Source organism: Cyprinodon tularosa, unplaced genomic scaffold, assembly GCF_016077235.1.
Source record: "Cyprinodon tularosa strain WSP-4 unplaced genomic scaffold, ASM1607723v1 ctg1117, whole genome shotgun sequence".
Lineage (NCBI taxonomy): Eukaryota > Metazoa > Chordata > Actinopteri > Cyprinodontiformes > Cyprinodontidae > Cyprinodon > Cyprinodon tularosa.
Genome location: NW_024037913.1, coordinates 127073 through 145104, shown reverse-complemented (window position 1 = coordinate 145104; position 18032 = coordinate 127073). Strand labels below are relative to the sequence as shown.

General features: G+C 35.6%; 1 protein-coding gene across 1 annotated transcript; it reads left to right on the top strand.

The window, feature by feature from the left end:
- The first annotated feature begins 2746 nt into the window (after positions 1-2746).
- On the top strand, positions 2747-15912 carry LOC119792468 (guanine nucleotide-binding protein subunit beta-5a-like). The gene is made up of 9 exons (XM_038299102.1): positions 2747-2982; positions 10509-10575; positions 10648-10771; positions 14126-14269; positions 14359-14450; positions 14530-14578; positions 14676-14772; positions 14862-15028; positions 15126-15912. The coding sequence occupies exons 1-9, from the start codon at positions 2847-2849 to the stop codon at positions 15135-15137; spliced, it is 888 nt and encodes a 295-aa protein (XP_038155030.1). The 5' UTR covers positions 2747-2846; the 3' UTR covers positions 15138-15912.
- The last annotated feature ends 2120 nt before the right edge of the window (positions 15913-18032 follow it).

The window sequence follows — 18032 nt, the reverse complement described above, 5'->3', positions numbered from 1 at the left end:
CGAGAAGCGCGACAGTTCAGTCTAAAGAACATGGCGGCTTCAGCCGATGAAACTAGCGTTAGCGTGGCTATCGAGCAAGTTTTATGGGAATTACAGAGTATTTCTTCACTGAAAGAAGAGCAAAACACTGCTCTGGAGGCTTTTCTCAGAGGAAAAGATGTTTTTGCTCTTCTCCCGACTGGTTTCGGCAAGAGTAGCCTGGCTTGTGGTTGTGTTTTCATCGTCGCTCTGTTAGTACGTCATATGCTTCGTTGATCTGATTGGTTTATTTGGCCCGTCTATCACCAACATAGGCCAATCAGCTAACCAGTATTTTCGCCCCTTCCCAAAATTACTTCAACGGAAGGTTTCCAGATGGATTTGCTCAGCATATCCATCTGGAAACCTTCCGCAGAGTCAGGTTAGTTTATTTTCCCTGTTAAGGTAAAATAAAGCGGCAGGCCTTTTGATAAACTAAACAATGACCTCGTTATTCAAACAGTTCAGGCTCATCTGATTTCACTGATAAACATTTTTTGAAATTTAAACACCTCTAAAACAAGTGATCTGGTTTTAAACATAAAATATCAGATCAGCTAAAGTACCATCATAGAAGTTTGTTATTATAGAAAAAAGTATGTTTTTTTCTTAAATGTTTAATTTTTACTTATGTAATTGTTTCTTTTTTGTTTTGATTTATTTTTTAAATGTTTTTATCCCATATTTTCTGCCTGGTTTTGGCTTCAGTGTAAATCATATCGATCCACTTTAATTGTTTTTATATAAACTGTGTAAAGATATTTTAACAGTGTTTTTAACATATTGATTTTTTTTAGAGCTGGGTTAAAAGAAAAACATGGACCGGCTTCAAGTATTTTTCTAGTCTTCATAAATAAGCAAAAAGGATTGTATGAATTATTACTTCCTTAACAGATAAATAAATTAAAAAACTGAATAAAAAATTGTTAATCTGTTTTCTTTTTTCTTTTTTTACATTTCACTATTTATTAACGTTTTTGAGTCGGTTATAATCTTAATGGAGGGGGGATAAAGAGGATGATGACAAGAAGCCCCTCCCACCCCAACATCCCAAAGGCAGCTAAGCTGTTAAATTAACCGTTTCAAAAGATAAGGGTATAAAAAATAAGTCTCAGTATGCCTTAAAAAATAAATAAATAAAAAGAGTAAATTAAAATTCCCTTTATTGTAGATAAACTTTGTCTTAAAACCCTTTAAAAATGTCATTTCAAATGAAAAACAAATTTCTTAGTTAAATGAGATGAACTGTCAATCTAAATCTGACAGGTATATCTTAAGGCCTGTTTTTCTGTTATATATATATATATAATTTAATTTCTACCTACATTTATTCGTTTTTTTTAATTTTTGGGGGCTATTAATTGTATGCTTATTTATTTTTGGAGCATTTATGTATTTATGTATTTATTTTTAATTATAGCAGAATTGGTCCTCCATAATATTCAGGGGTGGATTTAGGAAATTTGGGGCCCTAGGCAAAGACAGGCAGGGGGCCCTCTGAATGGAGAAGACAACACATAAAACAGACCCATTCTCCAGATAGAGAAATGTTAATAGAATAGACATCCATTATCTGTTCTAGGTTGTGTCCCTCTCTTCTTGTCCCTTTTCTTCTTGTTTTCCTCTCTATGTTTTGTATTCAGCTGACTTTTCATGCTGTCTCTAAAGGAATGAAAGATTTTTTCCAAGCACTAAGCTCACTTAGCTGATTGCTCCTTCCTGTGTTTCCAAAAAGGCCAAAGTAAATAACCCAGTCCTTCTTTTCACTGTAGACAAGCCATGATCTGCTTATCTGTTCTCCATTTTTCATTTGGATGAAATAATAGCTGCATGAATCATGACAGCAGACAAGATAGAGGAGAGCAGGAGGCGGGGTTACCAATCTACTGGCTCTGGAGAGCAGAGTTCGCTGCTTTTAGATGTTGTCTCCAAAGTCTCCAGTAGCAGAAAAAAGTCTCTAGATTTGGCGCTAGGAGCTTTTTAGAAATCAAAGTGCTAGAGGGGTCTGAAAAGTGGCTAAATATAGCGACTAAAGCGCTAAGTTGGCAGCACTGCTCTTTGCATGGTTTGTTTTCAAATGGTTTGCTGCTGTCTGTTTGGACCTTTCTGAACATGTGCAGCAAATGGACTGATCCAATATGGTGGACACTGAAGGGGGGGGCTGAGACACACTTATTTTTATCAGCGTTCTGATGGCATTTTAGTGAAAGGATTTTTATCTTAATTATAATTAATGTGCACAAATAAAGAATGATTGTATTAACTATACATGGGGCCCCCAGGAACTTGAGGCCCTAAGCAACTGCCTAGTATTGCCTAACGATGAATCCCCCTCTGCATATATTCCAATATTTTATAAAAATAATAGTTGTTTCTTCATAGGGTATTCTTAATCAGTGATTTCAACTGAACATCAAAAGACAAAAGAACTTGGAGGTAAAACAAAAAATGTTAATTTATCAACTTTAATTTAGATAACATATCTGCATATGTTATTTTGCTCAACTTCTGATTTATGTAAGATGTTATAAAGTTGACCTTATAAGGTTATAAAACTCTGTTCTTTTACATTATGAAATATTATTTCTGAGATTGTTGAGAAATCCTGTTTATTTTCCCTGCAGACTGACTGAAAATGCATGATTGAGTATTAGTGGGGGAATGAGGCTGGATGGTGATGAGGATGCTGCCCTCCTCCTCCTCCTCCTCCTCCTCCTCCTGAAGGAGCATCTTCTCCCCTGACGTCATGACAGCAGCAGCATCAGCTGTTAGCTCCGCCGCTGTTAAAACCTCTCCGCTGACCGTCGCTCCCGGCACAAAGGAAATATATGAGATCCCCTCTGATCCCTGAAATGGCGACACAGGAGGTTCAGATGAACGAGACTCTGGCCCACCTGAAAACCGAGTCCGAATCGCTGAAGAGCAAACTGGAGGAGGAGAGAGCCAAGCTGCACGATGTCGAGCGTGAGTCCTGAAAATGGAGCGGCCTCCATGCGTCTGCGCTCCTGCCTGCAAGCGGAATAACGGAGCATCTCTGCTCTGCCCAGGCTGAGCTCGGCGGCTCTCTGGGTGGGAATATGCGGGAGATTAGGGATTAAATGGGCCGGATGTTGCCGATGAGGAACCAAACGTTTCCTCCTCGATCGCTTCAACCCTAAAATGTTCACTTCGTTCCTCTGATGCGCCACAAAATGCTGCTTTTAACGCATATTTGACGCGTTTGGTTTGTTCAACAGAAAGACAGGTTATTAAGCTGCAGTTTGATCATTGAAAGATTAATGATGCATTCGCAGCGATAATCTGATCTATGGAAGAGGATTATGGCCATTTTATTTGAATTTAATATGGAAAAAGTCTGAATTCATACTTTTTTTCCCCTCAGAATTCTGGCTTTAATTTCAGATTTCTGGCATTAATCTCAGATTTCTGGCTTTAATTTCAGCATTCTGACTTTAATCTCAGAATTCTGGCATTAATCTCAGATTTCTGGCTTTAATTTCAGCATTCTGACTTTAATCTCAGAATTCTGGCATTAATCTCAGATTTCTGGTTTTAATCTCAGAATTCTTACTTTAATCTCCATTCTGGCATTAATATCAGATTTCTGGCTTTAATCTCAGAATTCTGACTTTGATCTCAGAATTCTGGCTTTAATTTCAGATTTCTGGCATTAATCTCAGATTTCTTGCTTTAATCTCAGCATTCTGACTTTAATCTCAGAATTCTGACTTTAATCTCAGAATTCTGACTTTAATCTCAGATTTCTGGCTTTAATTTCAGCATTCTGACTTTAATCTCAGATTTCTGGCATTAATCTCAGATTTCTGGCTTTAATTTCAGCATTCTGACTTTAATCTCAGAATTCTGGCATTAATCTCAGATTTCTGGTTTTAATCTCAGAATTCTTACTTTAATCTCCATTCTGGCATTAATATCAGATTTCTGGCTTTAATCTCAGAATTCTGGCTTTAATTTCAGATTTCTGGCATTAATCTCAGATTTCTTGCTTTAATCTCAGCATTCTGACTTTAATCTCAGAATTCTGACTTTAATCTCAGAATTCTGACTTTAATCTCAGAATTCTGGCTTTAATCTCAGAATTCTGACTTTAATCTCAGAATTCTGGCTTTAATCTCAGAATTCTGGCATTAATCTTAGATTTCTGGTTTTAATCTCAGAATTCTTACTTTAATCTCCATTCTGACTTTAATCTCAGAATTCTGGCTTTATTTCAGTTTTCTGGCATTAATCTCAGATTTCTGGCTTTAATCTCAGAATTGTGGCTTTAATCTCAGAATTCTGACTTTGATCTCAGAATTCTGGCTTTAATTTCAGATTTCTGGCATTAATCTCAGATTTCTGGCTTTAATTTCAGCATTCTGACTTTAATCTCAGAATTCTGGCATTAATCTCAGATTTCTGGTTTTAATCTCAGAAGCCTTACTTTAATCTCCATTCTGGCATTAATCTCAGATTTCTGGCTTTAATCTCAGAATTCTGACTTTGATCTCAGAATTCTGGCTTTAATTTCAGATTTCTGGCATTAATCTCAGATTTCTTGCTTTAATCTCAGCATTCTGACTTTAATCTCAGAATTCTGACTTTAATCTCAGAATTCTGGCTTTAATTTCCAATTTCTGGCATTAATCTCAGATTTCTGGCTTTAATTTCAGCATTCTGACTTTAATCTCAGAATTCTGGCATTAATCTCAGATTTCTGGTTTTAATCTCAGAATTCTTACTTTAATCTCCATTCTGGCATTAATCTCAGATTTCTGGCTTTAATCTCAGAATTCTGACTTTGATCTCAGAATTCTGGCTTTAATTTCAGATTTCTGGCATTAATCTCAGATTTCTTGCTTTAATCTCAGCATTCTGACTTTAATCTCAGAATTCTGACTTTAATCTCAGAATTCTGGCTTTAATCTCAGAATTCTGACTTTAATCTCAGAATTCTGGCTTTAATTTCAGAATTCTGGCATTAATCTTAGATTTCTGGTTTTAATCTCAGAATTCTTACTTTAATCTCCATTCTGACTTTAATCTCAGAATTCTGGCTTTATTTCAGATTTCTGGCATTAATCTCAGATTTCTGGCTTTAATCTCAGAATTGTGGCTTTAATCTCAGAATTCTGACTTTGATCTCAGAATTCTGGCTTTAATTTCAGATTTCTGGCATTAATCTCAGATTTCTGGCTTTAATTTCAGCATTCTGACTTTAATCTCAGAATTCTGGCATTAATCTCAGATTTCTGGTTTTAATCTCAGAATTCTTACTTTAATCTCCATTCTGGCATTAATCTCAGATTTCTGGCTTTAATCTCAGAATTCTGACTTTGATCTCAGAATTCTGGCTTTAATTTCAGATTTCTGGCATTAATCTCAGATTTCTTGCTTTAATCTCAGCATTCTGACTTTAATCTCAGAATTCTGACTTTAATCTCAGAATTCTGACTTTAATCTCAGAATTCTGGCTTTAATCTCGGAATTCTGACTTTAATCTCAGAATTCTGGTTTTAATTTCAGAATTCTGGCATTAATCTTAGATTTCTGGTTTTAATCTCAGAATTCTTACTTTAATCTCCATTCTGACTTTAATCTCAGAATTCTGGCTTTATTTCAGATTTCTGGCATTAATCTCAGATTTCTGGCTTTAATCTCAGAATTGTGGCTTTAATCTCAGAATTCTGACTTCTGGCTTTAATTTCAGATTTCTGGCATTAATCTCAGATTTCTTGCTTTAATCTCAGCATTCTGACTTTAATCTCAGAATTCTGACTTTAATCTCAGAATTCTGGCTTTAATTTCCAATTTCTGGCATTAATCTCAGATTTCTGGCTTTAATTTCAGCATTCTGACTTTAATCTCAGAATTCTGGCATTAATCTCAGATTTCTGGTTTTAATCTCAGAATTCTTACTTTAATCTCCATTCTGACTTTAATCTCAGAATTCTGGCTTTATTTCAGATTTCTGGCATTAATCTCAGAATTCTGGCTTTAATCTCCGAATTCTGGCTTTAATCTCAGAATTTAGATTTTATCTCAGAATTGTGATTTTAATCTCAGATTTCTGAGAAAAAGTGTGACCTTTTTCCCATGTTAAATTAAAATATAATAAATAATTGTTACATTTTTTATTTTTTCCACTGGCCCTAATCCTCTTCCATATTAATAATTTCTCCCAGAATATAGATATTTTCATATTTTCTGACATTTAATTCACTTTTTTTGGGATTTTATAAGGTCAACCAACACAGAGAAGAATACGACAAAGAAATTGAAATTATTACGAGGTCTTTCCATTTTTTTATAGTTACTGTGAGTTGCGGCACACCTGTTAAAACTCTTTATACTCTGAGAACCCAAAAAATCTAGAAGGGATTTCTGCCTTCTTAATCCACCTCATAAAAAAAAAAAAAGAAATATATATATATATATATATATATATATATATATATATATATATATATATATATATATATATATATATATATATATATATATATATATATATATATATATAATATATATAATGTTGGAATAAACTGAGCTATTCTGGGAAATTCTCGTTTTTTGTTTTTTTTTTGGAGAACACTGATGAGTAACCCCCATCCTGAGTTCTAAGGAACACATTAGGCATGTCAGAGGTAGTTCTGTATTTAGACAAAACAACATATCAGTGTGTGAATATGTGAGTATTGTTTATTCCATGTTTAAAAACAGCAGGTTTATGAAAATTTGCACCTAAACTGACTGGCTGGTGGTAACTTGAACAGCTGCAGGGATTCTGAGCTGAGGTGGGATAAATGGTTGAGAGTAAGCCAAAATTTTTGTCTACATTGAAGTGCGGCGAAAAGAAATGAGCCATGTGAGGGAGAAAATGTCATGTGAGAACTAAATTTAAATGTAGGAGGAAAACTAACACTCCACCTCACCCTGTATGTGCTATCCCAATGGGGAAACATGGTGGTGGCAGCATAGTGCTGCAGCAAGGCTTTTCTTAACCAGCAACTGGGCTGAGGTTACAAAAGACATGAAACCAAGGCTCCATCATCCTGTAGGACAGGGACCCTAGAGCTACAACGCTAGAATGGTCAGGCGCTACGGATGCGCTACTGCATATAGGAACAGTATTCAAAATTCAACTTAAGTTAAAAGAAAGTCATAATTTTTGTGCTACTTTGTGTTCATCTTTCAGAATAGGCTCATAGAATCCTAAATGTTGCGTAATTATTTATAAAAAACAAAAAACTGGGGAAATTTTCCACCTTTTTCCATCATTCACATCCCTGGCCCCGGGGTCTTCCATCAGGGAAGACCCAAACCCCTAAGGCATAAAAAATTTTTCTTCAACTTTTGTAGCCCAAAGGAAAACCACCCCCCCCAAAACACAATTCCCACTACTTCCTGCGGCCCACTTTAACCGGTTTTACCCGGAACAATTTCCTTTAAAATAATCTGCTTCTTTCTTTAAAAAGGGTATCAAAATGGGGCTTTCCCCCCAAACGGGTAACAGAAAATTTCTTTATTAAAATTCTATAGGGATGATGTATGGATTAATTTGGTTTGGTTTTTATAATAGGATAGGGATATTTTATGGGAGATAGGGTAATTAGGGGATATGGTTATATTTTATTATTATTATGTGGATTTTGGGGGGTTGTGGTGTAAATATTGGGGGATGGATATTGGATGTTTTAATTTTAGAGGTAATAGGGGTAGGATATATTAATTTTGGTTTTATTAATTATTGGTTTTTGGTGGAGGATTGTGAATTGGTGGAGGGTAAAAGGGAGTGGATAATAATTTTTAATGGTTGGGGTTTGATTTTATAAAATAAATTTGGGGGAGAGGGTGGAGATGTAGGTAGGGAATTTAAGGGATGGGATGTTGGTAGGGGGATGGATGGTGATTTTAAATGGGGGATTTTAAAAAGGGGGATGGGAAATATTTTTTGGGGGGAAAGGGATATGTTTTTTTGGGGATTATTTTTAATTTATAATTTAATAGTTAGTGGTATGGTTTTAATGAGAATAGATATTATAATTTTAGAAAAGGGGTATTTTATTATAGGGGGATGTTATAAAATTTGGGGATTAAGGGGAGGGTTGTTTTTATTGGGATATAAAATAGGATTTTTTTAAGTTTTGGATAATATAAATTTGGGGTTTTAAAAAAAAATAAATTGGATTTTTTAATATAATTTTACACGGGAATTAAACTAAGGGGGAAGGGGTTTTTGGGAAGAAAAATTTTTAGTTTGGTCGGATGATTTTTTTTTTTAAAAGTGAGAAGGAATGAATTTGAAAAGGGAAGGTTTGAAGAAAAGTGGAAAGGTTAAAAATTTAAATGGATAGACCCTGAGAATTTGTTTAATAAAAAAGTTTGGGGGATAAGGGGTGTTTTATAATTGGTTTTTTTTTTTTAAATTTATTGGGGGGGGGAAATAATATGGGGATAGGTTTATTGGGAGGTTTTAGGGTGGAAGTAATTTGAATTTTTGGGTTAAAATTGGAATAAGGATTAATATGGAAAATAAAATTATGCTTTTAAAATTATATGATAATTTTCTTTTTTTAAGGATAATTTAGGATATTCAAGCTAATGGATTTAAAAAGGGGAAGGATTTTTTATTTTTGGATGAATTTATAATGGTATTTTTATTTTATATTAAGGATGGAATAAAATTAAATGGATTAAAGGAGGATTATTTAATTGGAAAGGATAAATTTGAAATATTAATAGAAATTTTTAAAATTGATGGATGGATTAATTTTGTTTTTATTAAGTTTTTATGGTATGTTAATGGGGAATTGGGGATATTAAATGGATTTTTTATACGGGAAATTTATAAAAGGTATTTAAATTATTATATTATAAATAAATGGAAGGTGAAAGGGGAAAGGGTTATTTAAAATTGGATATGGATAAAGGTTGTAAGGAAATTTTTTAATTTTATTTATTTTATTAGTAAAGGATCAATATAATTTTTTTAAAAGAATTTTATTTTTATTATATAAATATAATTATATTATTAATTAGGTTATTTTAAAAATTTTATTAATTATGGCTAGGGTGTTTTAAGTTTTAAAGATTTTTATATATAATATGATATAAGAGGGTTTTAATAATTTTATTCTGTTTTTTAATTTTAAATTATTCCAATTTTATCATTATTTTATATTATCATTTTTATAATAATTTAATTTTTATATTTTTAATTTAAGTTTTATTGAATATGATTTTAATAAAAAAATATAGTAATACCCAATTTCATTTATTAATATTAATAATTATTATGGAATATTTTGGATGATAATATTTTAGGATAAATTGAATAATTAAGATACATAAATTTTATATTTTAAATATAATAGATAGGAATAATATATAATTAGTTTAAATATATATTATAATTTTTTAAATTATAAAATTCTCTTTCCATATTAAAAATTTAAGCACATTAAAACCAATCATCCAAAATTTTTAAAAGATTTTTTCCATCAAATTCACTTTCCCACACCAAATAGCTCCCAGCACACCCAACTTTCACACACATCCCACAATTCAGCATTTCACACACCCACCATTCACATTTTCATCACATCTCCACACATTCATCACCACCCAAACACTCATCCACTTTCACACACATCCACATTTTTTTCACACATTCACTCCACCATTCATTCTTCATTCATCACCACATTCCTTTCTGCATCCCATCTTCATTCATTCACTCCACATTCATTCATTCACATCCATCTTTTCATTCATCACATCCACACACATCCTCATTCACATCATCACATCTTCACACCATAAATTCCCATTTCATCATCGGTTTTTTTCACCATTTTCCTCATTTTTCTTTCTTTTCATTCATTCATCTTTTACATTCATTCAACATTCACATTCATCACCCCCCCAAACACAGATTCATTCATCATCATCCTTTCTTCATTCTTTAAATCACCCCAATCACCATTCACATAAATCCTTTCATTCATCATTCATTCATCATTCATCATCCAGCATTCCTCATTCACACCATTCACCATCACACCCAATTCATTCAACATCACCATTCACCATTAACGACACCTCTCTTTTCGGGCCCCCCAAAACACCACCAACAAAACCCACACCTCCTTACCCCAAAAACCAAAACCCCCCACCAAAAAAAACCCCCATAACAAGACCCAATCCACCCCCCCTTCGACCCCCGAACCACCAAACCCCAAACACAAAAAAAACCCTTTTGGGGCCAGGGCCCAAAAAAAAGGAGCGGGAAAAACCCCTTTAAATAACAACCCTTTAAAGATGAAAAAAACCCAAGGTCCTTCCACTTTCGATTCTTTTTTTTTCCCCAAAACCCCCCAAAAACCCCCCCCCACAAAAAAAAAAAAACCCCACAAAACGTACCCCCACCCGGCCTTTCCAAAAGCCTAATTCCGCGCTGAAACCTCCTTTTTGTTTTAACTCATTAGGAGCACGCGGAAAAAAGCCGCACCTGGGTGAGGCCTCGCCACGCCCAAAATTTTGCGCGCGATTTGGGTAGTGGTTACAATCCGTCAAACAACCGGTTTTTCATTACGTTTTGTAAAGGGAGCTTTTTTTTCGTCACAGGGGCCGAAAAAAACTCTGGTACCCTGCCCTTACAAAAAACGAGAATTTGGCAGCGAAGAAGAAGTCAGTGGCGATGCACACAAATTATCTGTCCGCCTGTAGCTTTACCAACTCAGACATGCAGGTGAGAATAGAGTTTAAAAAACGGCTTTCTGTGCTCTGCTAATGATTCAAAATTTTGGTTATCGCCGGGTTCACAGAGCTTCCTCGAAAACAATTTTTACAGTCGGGGTGTTATACAGCACCTCCAAAAAATATGAATTCCTCCCGAATCTATATTTTATCATAGATTCTAGCAACAGTTTATATCTTTAGTGTTATTTGGAAGTGAAATAAAAAGGAAAACAGGTTTTATTATACCTAAGTGGGAAAGTGGGAAGTGTTCTACCTAAGTGGCTGTTAGACTAGCAAATGGGTTGGATTGAAGAAAGCTGACAGGTCCAATCCAGACTAAATGATATATATGTAAAAGAGCATTTTTAAATGTTAATCTGCACAACAAATAGGGAAATCATCATCTCAGAAAGAAGAAAAACTTGGCAGTTTTTAATGAAATGCCATGAAGAGAAAAACAGCAGCTGGTTATGGCAACTTCCAGACAAGAGTGACCCCCTCTTGCATATTTGTTTTTACTCTGACTCCACCCTTTCACTAAATTACAGGGTCTGACCAGGAGATGGCGCTTCTCCTTAGATCTTAATGTCCACAAATCATGAGAGAAAGAATATTTAGTGCATAGATTGACATTTAAAGGAATTGTAGGCTACCAGCAGAGGGCCCATCAAGGAAAGTGTGGAAATTTTGAATGGCTGCTACTGTATGCAAACTTGGTAATTCCAGATGCTTTGCATGAACATAGAGATATTTTTAAAACATGAAATGCATTAAAAGGATACATTTAAACATTTCAGCTTTGCATATAAATAAAGAAATAAAATAAAAGCAAGTTTAAGAAAAATAAAAAGCAAAGGAGGCATAAAAATAAACAGATCAAGTGATCTTTGAAATTTATGGAAAAGTTACAGTAAACATGGATTTCCAGTCTTTATTCTGGAGAGTTTAAAGGTTTTTGCACATCTACGGTTTTCACGGAACAAATTTCAAGCCAGTATTGTTATTGGAAACCAGGAAAGACCTTATTATTATTATTATTATTATATATTTTTTCATTGTGTGTGATCCATGTACAGTTGCACCTTAATTCTTATTCTTATCCTGATATACTGTATATACAGTGCTTGCTTGTTTACTCTTAATGCACCTTTTCCTCCTTGTTTGCACTTTTTTTAATCACTATGCCAATATGTGACCAGTGAATTTCTCCGCTGTAAGATCAATAAAGCTCATCTAATCTAATCTAATTACCTTAGCAACATTCAATATATATGAACATTTTGATGGCAAAATGTCCATGTATTAACAAGAAAAGATTACTATTCTATTAAGAAAAATAACAAAAGTGCTTCTATAAGAAATTCCTGAAAATCACTCTGAAAGTGAAAGAAACACATTTTATTTGGTCCAACATAACCGTGGAGATATTAATGCTGATACTGGCACTTCGATTTTTAGTATATAAACCTAAATTTGATTTTTAACTAGGCTTTTTAACTTTCCAATTAGATTTTTACCTTTTTTTCTTGACTTGTTAACTTTTTTTTCCAACTTAATTTACAGTAAGTAATATATCATTCAAGGGCTCAACTAATTGGTCAAATACCAAAATAATATGTACAGCCATGTAGCAGGATCTTTGCTCAATGGCTGGATATAGATCTAGTGCTTCTAGACCTCACTGAGGGACGAGGGGAACTCCATTTGTAAGGAGTTAGGGTTAGGCGGACGGTCATGCCTTGGTTGACTCTCAAGTGAGCCTTTTGCTCTGTGGTTCTCAGTATAAATGCAAACAGGTGTGGAAACCATTAATTAATTAGTCACACTTTGGCTTTAAATTGTGTTTTTCTCTCACAAAAAATACAAATAAAGACATAAAATGTTATGCTGTTCACAACACTAACTGTAGAAAGGGTCAAAGGATGTAACGGATTTTTTTTGCAGAACTCCTTATTACAACTAACTTCCTTCTTTTTTTTTCATTAAAGTTTTTTTTATTTATTTTTCTTTTATAACACAGTTACAAACAGATGACATTCAACAACAAAAACATAAACATCGGCAGCAACACAGAACATGACGGCACTTATCAGTTACCTATTCATAGATATAGCAATGCACATATTCATACTCACAGCATACATCACCCCCAAAATCCCCTAAGAATTTTTACCAACATTGTAGTCAAAATATACCCATGCATGGCTAGCCTTACGTGGCTCTTTCTGCACCCTAGAAATCATGACCTCATAAGCAGCTGTCTGTGACATAAGTTGAAGCCATTCCTTAATTTCTGGTCTATGTGGGCTCTTCCATTTACGTAGAATAATTCTGGCTGCTACTAGAAAACCTGTCATCATTAGTCTACCTTTAGCTGTTGGAAGCCCTCTGGCATCAATGACTTGTCTCCTAAAAGGCAAAATTGTGCAGACTCTGGTAGAGGTTGACTAAGCCAGTGGTCCAATTTTTTCAAGACCTCCTTCCAAAAGGGCATTATCAAGGGACACCCCCATAATGCATGGAGAAATGTGCCAACCTCTTTATTACACTTCCAGCATTTGTTATCCTTTATTAAACCCATTCGACATAACTTACTTGGTGTAAAATAATACCTATGTACAATTTTGTAGTGAATAAGTTTATTTCTTGCGTCCCTTGTAGCCCCTCCCACGTTTGAGATAATATTTTCCCACACAGCGTCATCAATGTCTGTATCAAGGTCTTTCTGCCAGATAGTTCTTAGATTTTCACACATTTTTGTTTGGGTTTTTGATATTTTGTTATAGAAAGCAGAGACAGAGTGTAAGTGTGCAATAGGCGGAGCATTAAAAAACTCCTGCAACAGATTTTTATCTTTATTCTCTTGTCTTAGACCAAAAACAGTTCCTACTGAACTTCTCAACTGCAGATACATCCAGAAATCCCCTTTGTCTCTTAAGTTAAATTGTTGTTTAAGTTCCTCAAAAGACATAAATGTTTGATCTATATATAGATCTTGGATAGTACGTATGCCCTTCTCTAACCATGTTGGCCATAGAAATACCTTTTTACCAATGCAAATGGAGGAGTAATTCCATAAAGAAGAGTAGCTTTGTTTATATTGTGAAATCCCCAACATTTTATGCACCCCTGCCCATGCCCATCGTGAATGAGCCAAGATTAAATTTGCCTCCCCTGCCTGTGTGTTGTGTGACATATAATCCACCATACCAAATGGGCACACAAGTCCTTCTTCAATTTTGACCCAACCCGGCTGGGAACCACCAGTACCCCAATGCCTTGCCATTTTATTAATCTCAAAGGCAGTATTATATAATTCCACATTTGGGAAACTAACTTCCTTCTTCTGCATTCTTCGTCTAAGATCCTGACATCCAGTGGCGATGGGACGTGTGCTTTATGGGATGTTGAAAGCGGGCAGCTGCTGCAGAGCTTCCATGGCCACGCTGCAGACGTGCTCTGCCTGGACCTGGCTCCATCTGAGACAGGAAACACGTTTGTTTCAGGGGTGAAGACTGTCTGCTTCACACTGTTTGCAGCTTACCAACACTTCAGAAGTATTTCCTTGGTTTAAATGTCCCTTTAATCCCACGACAGGGCTGTGATAAGAAGGCCAACGTGTGGGACATGCGTTCGGGACAGTGCATCCAGTCCTTCGAAACTCATGAATCGGACATAAACAGCGTGCGGTACGTCACCGTGTTAATCGCAGTTCATCATGCTGCTGTTGTCATGTTGTCATTATTTACACATGTTCTTTTTAAATAGATACTATCCAAGTGGAGATGCTTTTGCATCTGGTTCAGATGATGCTACCGTAAGTACCCTAATAGACAGACGCACCTCACAGTAAGCTATTAAAAAAGTGTTTAGCATGAACGTAGGAATTAAAATCTCCCTTTTTTTCATCTCAGTGTCGTCTGTATGACTTGAGGGCAGACAGAGAAGTGGCCATTTATTCCAAAGAGAGCATTATCTTTGGAGTGTCCAGCGTTGATTTCTCACTCAGCGGTATGAGCTATTGCTCCAAACACTGACGTCTCCTGCATCGCTCGCAGGTATTGCTTTCAGAAACCGATAAATCTCTTTATGACATCTAGGTCGGCTACTGTTCGGCGGATATAACGACTACACCATAAACGTGTGGGACGTTCTCAAGGGAACGCGGGTCTCGATTCTGTTTGGACATGAGAACCGGGTCAGCACACTGCGCGTCTCTCCAGACGGGACGGCCTTCTGCACAGGATCCTGGGATCACACCCTTCGGGTATGGAGGGGTTTGGTTCTCTCTGATCATTTCTGCCATCTTAATCGTACTCCTTTGGTTTATATCTGCTGTTTCTTTTTGTTTTTTTTTTCTCCAGATCTGGGCCTAAACCCATCGCCACGGATTAGATATGCTACAGCTGAAGGCACACTGACCTTTCTGTTTGCTAGCGTACAATCAGAGACATAGAAACTCAGTTTAGGTTTGTACATAGGGCATATCAATAGTATTGTACATACTCTTGTCTTCTGGTGCGGGTAGATTTAAATATTCAAGAGCTATTTAACTAAATGGCACGCTTGCATTACAATAACTGAAAGAAAATAGCACAGAATTACGTCATAATTAAAGTGTATTTCAGAAAATATGATCGGTAGAGACTTGCACTGGCTTAGGATAGAAATGACACAATCAGGTATTGTATGTGGCCATGTAAAGGACAATATTTATTTGTTTTCTTCACTAGTGATAGTGAAAGATGCAGTCTGAGGAGGAACTCCAAATATATATACATATATATGACTGGGAGGGAGGGATGGAGAGCAGAGACCATTTCTTGGGCTAGAATAGGTTGGAATAAGATCGACTGGTTAACTAAATGAAAAGACCGTCTGGGAACATGTAAAAAATTACGTAAAATACAAAAAAAGTGGAACAGTAATGTTGATTTTTATTTTAAAGTGGAAAAAAGTGAAGTCCAAGAGGGGAAAAAAAATATGTTAGGCAATGGTTCACATTTCAAAACTTTACTCAAGTATATTCAGAGGTGTCAAAAGTATTCATGTTTATTACTCCAGTAGAAGTATAAATCCTAATTCAATTCAGTTCACTTTATTTCTATAGCTCCAATTCACATCATGTCATCTCAGGTCACTTTCCAGTTCACCAGATCATCCAGTCAGATTGATTCAAAGTTTTCTATCTAAGGAAAACCAGCTGATTGCATCGACTCTTCAGCAATCCCTCACACTAAGCATGCTTGTAGCTACAGTGGAGAGAAAAACTCCCTTTGAACAGGAAGAAACCTCCAGCAGAACCAGGCTCAGTGTGAGCGGCCATCTGCTGAGGCCCACTGGGGTTCAAGGAGACAGAAGCAGACATAGAAAAAGTGACTGTAAGAGGTCCCCCCACACTTGCCTCGGAGCTCTGGGGGAGCGCGTCTTTGGCTCTTCACAACCACTATTGAGCATTTTTCCTTTGGACAAACAAGTGCACTTTCACAAACAACTACAGGTGCTTGGTTCCAGGTACTATGAGATTCACTTCCATACAGAAAGCCCATATTCTTATCTTCAGCTACCACAGTATACATGTCACTGAACTGGGGTTCAAGGAGACAGAAGCAGACATAGAAAAAGAAGCATAGATACTGTAGAGATTAAATCCTACTGGATCAACTTCCGCTTTTTACTCCAATAAAAGTGTAAAACTATCATTTTTAAAACTACTTAAAGTATAAAAGTAAAATTAATGCAGGAAAAACTGTAAAGGCCAGAAGCTTTACTGCTCTGCCCTATTAAAGGAATTTATTTCTAAAATTCTGGATGATAACTTCCTTAGACTTCGTTTTCTTAGTTTTATAACTAATGGTGTCAAATTTAACTTTGCATCAGCTTGAATTTAGGTGCCGTACCGAGTCCAACCAGAAAGAAACGAATTATTTGGATGAATATTTTGTTTTTCTTTCAGTACCAACAGGCCATAAAGAAAATGAGAAAAGTATATATAGTCTACGGATCCCCCTTGGGGACATGGGGAATTTTTTTTTCTTTTGCGTTCCCTTGCAAAAGTATTGCGTTACCTCGCAAAATTTGGCGTTACCTCGCAAAACCTTTTGCGCTACTTCGCAAAACCTTTTGCGAAAGTTGTGCGTTCCCACGCAAGACCTCACTTCGGTAAAGTTAGAAAGATATTCACAGATTCGGACTTCCGGGATCAATAACTCTCGTTGTTGAAACACAAATGGTGCCTCTTTCATGTCCTGATAGCACAGACTACGTATTACAAGAATCAAAAATTGTTATTTTCGAGACAAACAAGCAGTTCAAATAACAAAAAAATTCTAAAAAAATAAGTAAAGGTGTATTTTTCCAAACCAGCTGTTGTAGTGCGATCACCAAGAGCCCCTCGGTGTGTGTGGGGATTTTGGAGTCTCTTTATGGTAGTGGAGTTATTGATTTTTATTTGCAACGTTTTGCTGTTGTTTTACCATTTGCAGACGGTTCCCTAAACACTCGCCTAGCCGCTGCCTGTGCATAGAGATCAATGTAATACAACCAGCTCGGAGAACAGCTCGTTTTTCTCGAAAATAATGCTTTTTGATTCTTGTAATACGTAGTCTGTGCTATCAGGACATGAAAGAGGCGCCATTTGTGATTCAACAACGAGAGTTATTGATCCCGGAAGTCCGAATCTGTGAATATCTTTCTAACTTTACTGAAGTAAGGTTTTGCGAGGGAAAACAAAAGAAAAAAAAAATTCTGCATGTCCCCTAGGGGGCTCCGTAATAGTCAACATTTCTACTTAAATAAGGTAAGAAAGTATTTGTGCTTTGTTATTTGACACCTCTGAGTATACTATATTCTCAGATTAGAGTTTATATTTTTGTTGGTTTTACAGTTTTAATATGGTTTCATCTTACATTTTATGATTTCATTCAAACTTGTAAGATTTTTAATCAAAATACTCCTATATTGCATTTAAGAAAGGTTGAAAGGCTGCACTCCTTCCCACGCAGCCGTGCGATGGCTGTGACTTCATATTCACTGTAATTATTTTGCTGTAGTTTAGTGTACAGATATTCAAGGGACTGTTATTCAGAATACTACAAACCCAATAAATAGTTTTGAATATCGTTCACGTGTCTCTCACTTTATATCAAATCTGTTTTTCACTTTTAATAATCTTTTTGTGATAGTTATGTACCAACTTGTTTTTATAAACAATATGAAAATGGCTTTCACAATGGATTTATTCTTTCATTGCTTCATTGGATATCATGCAA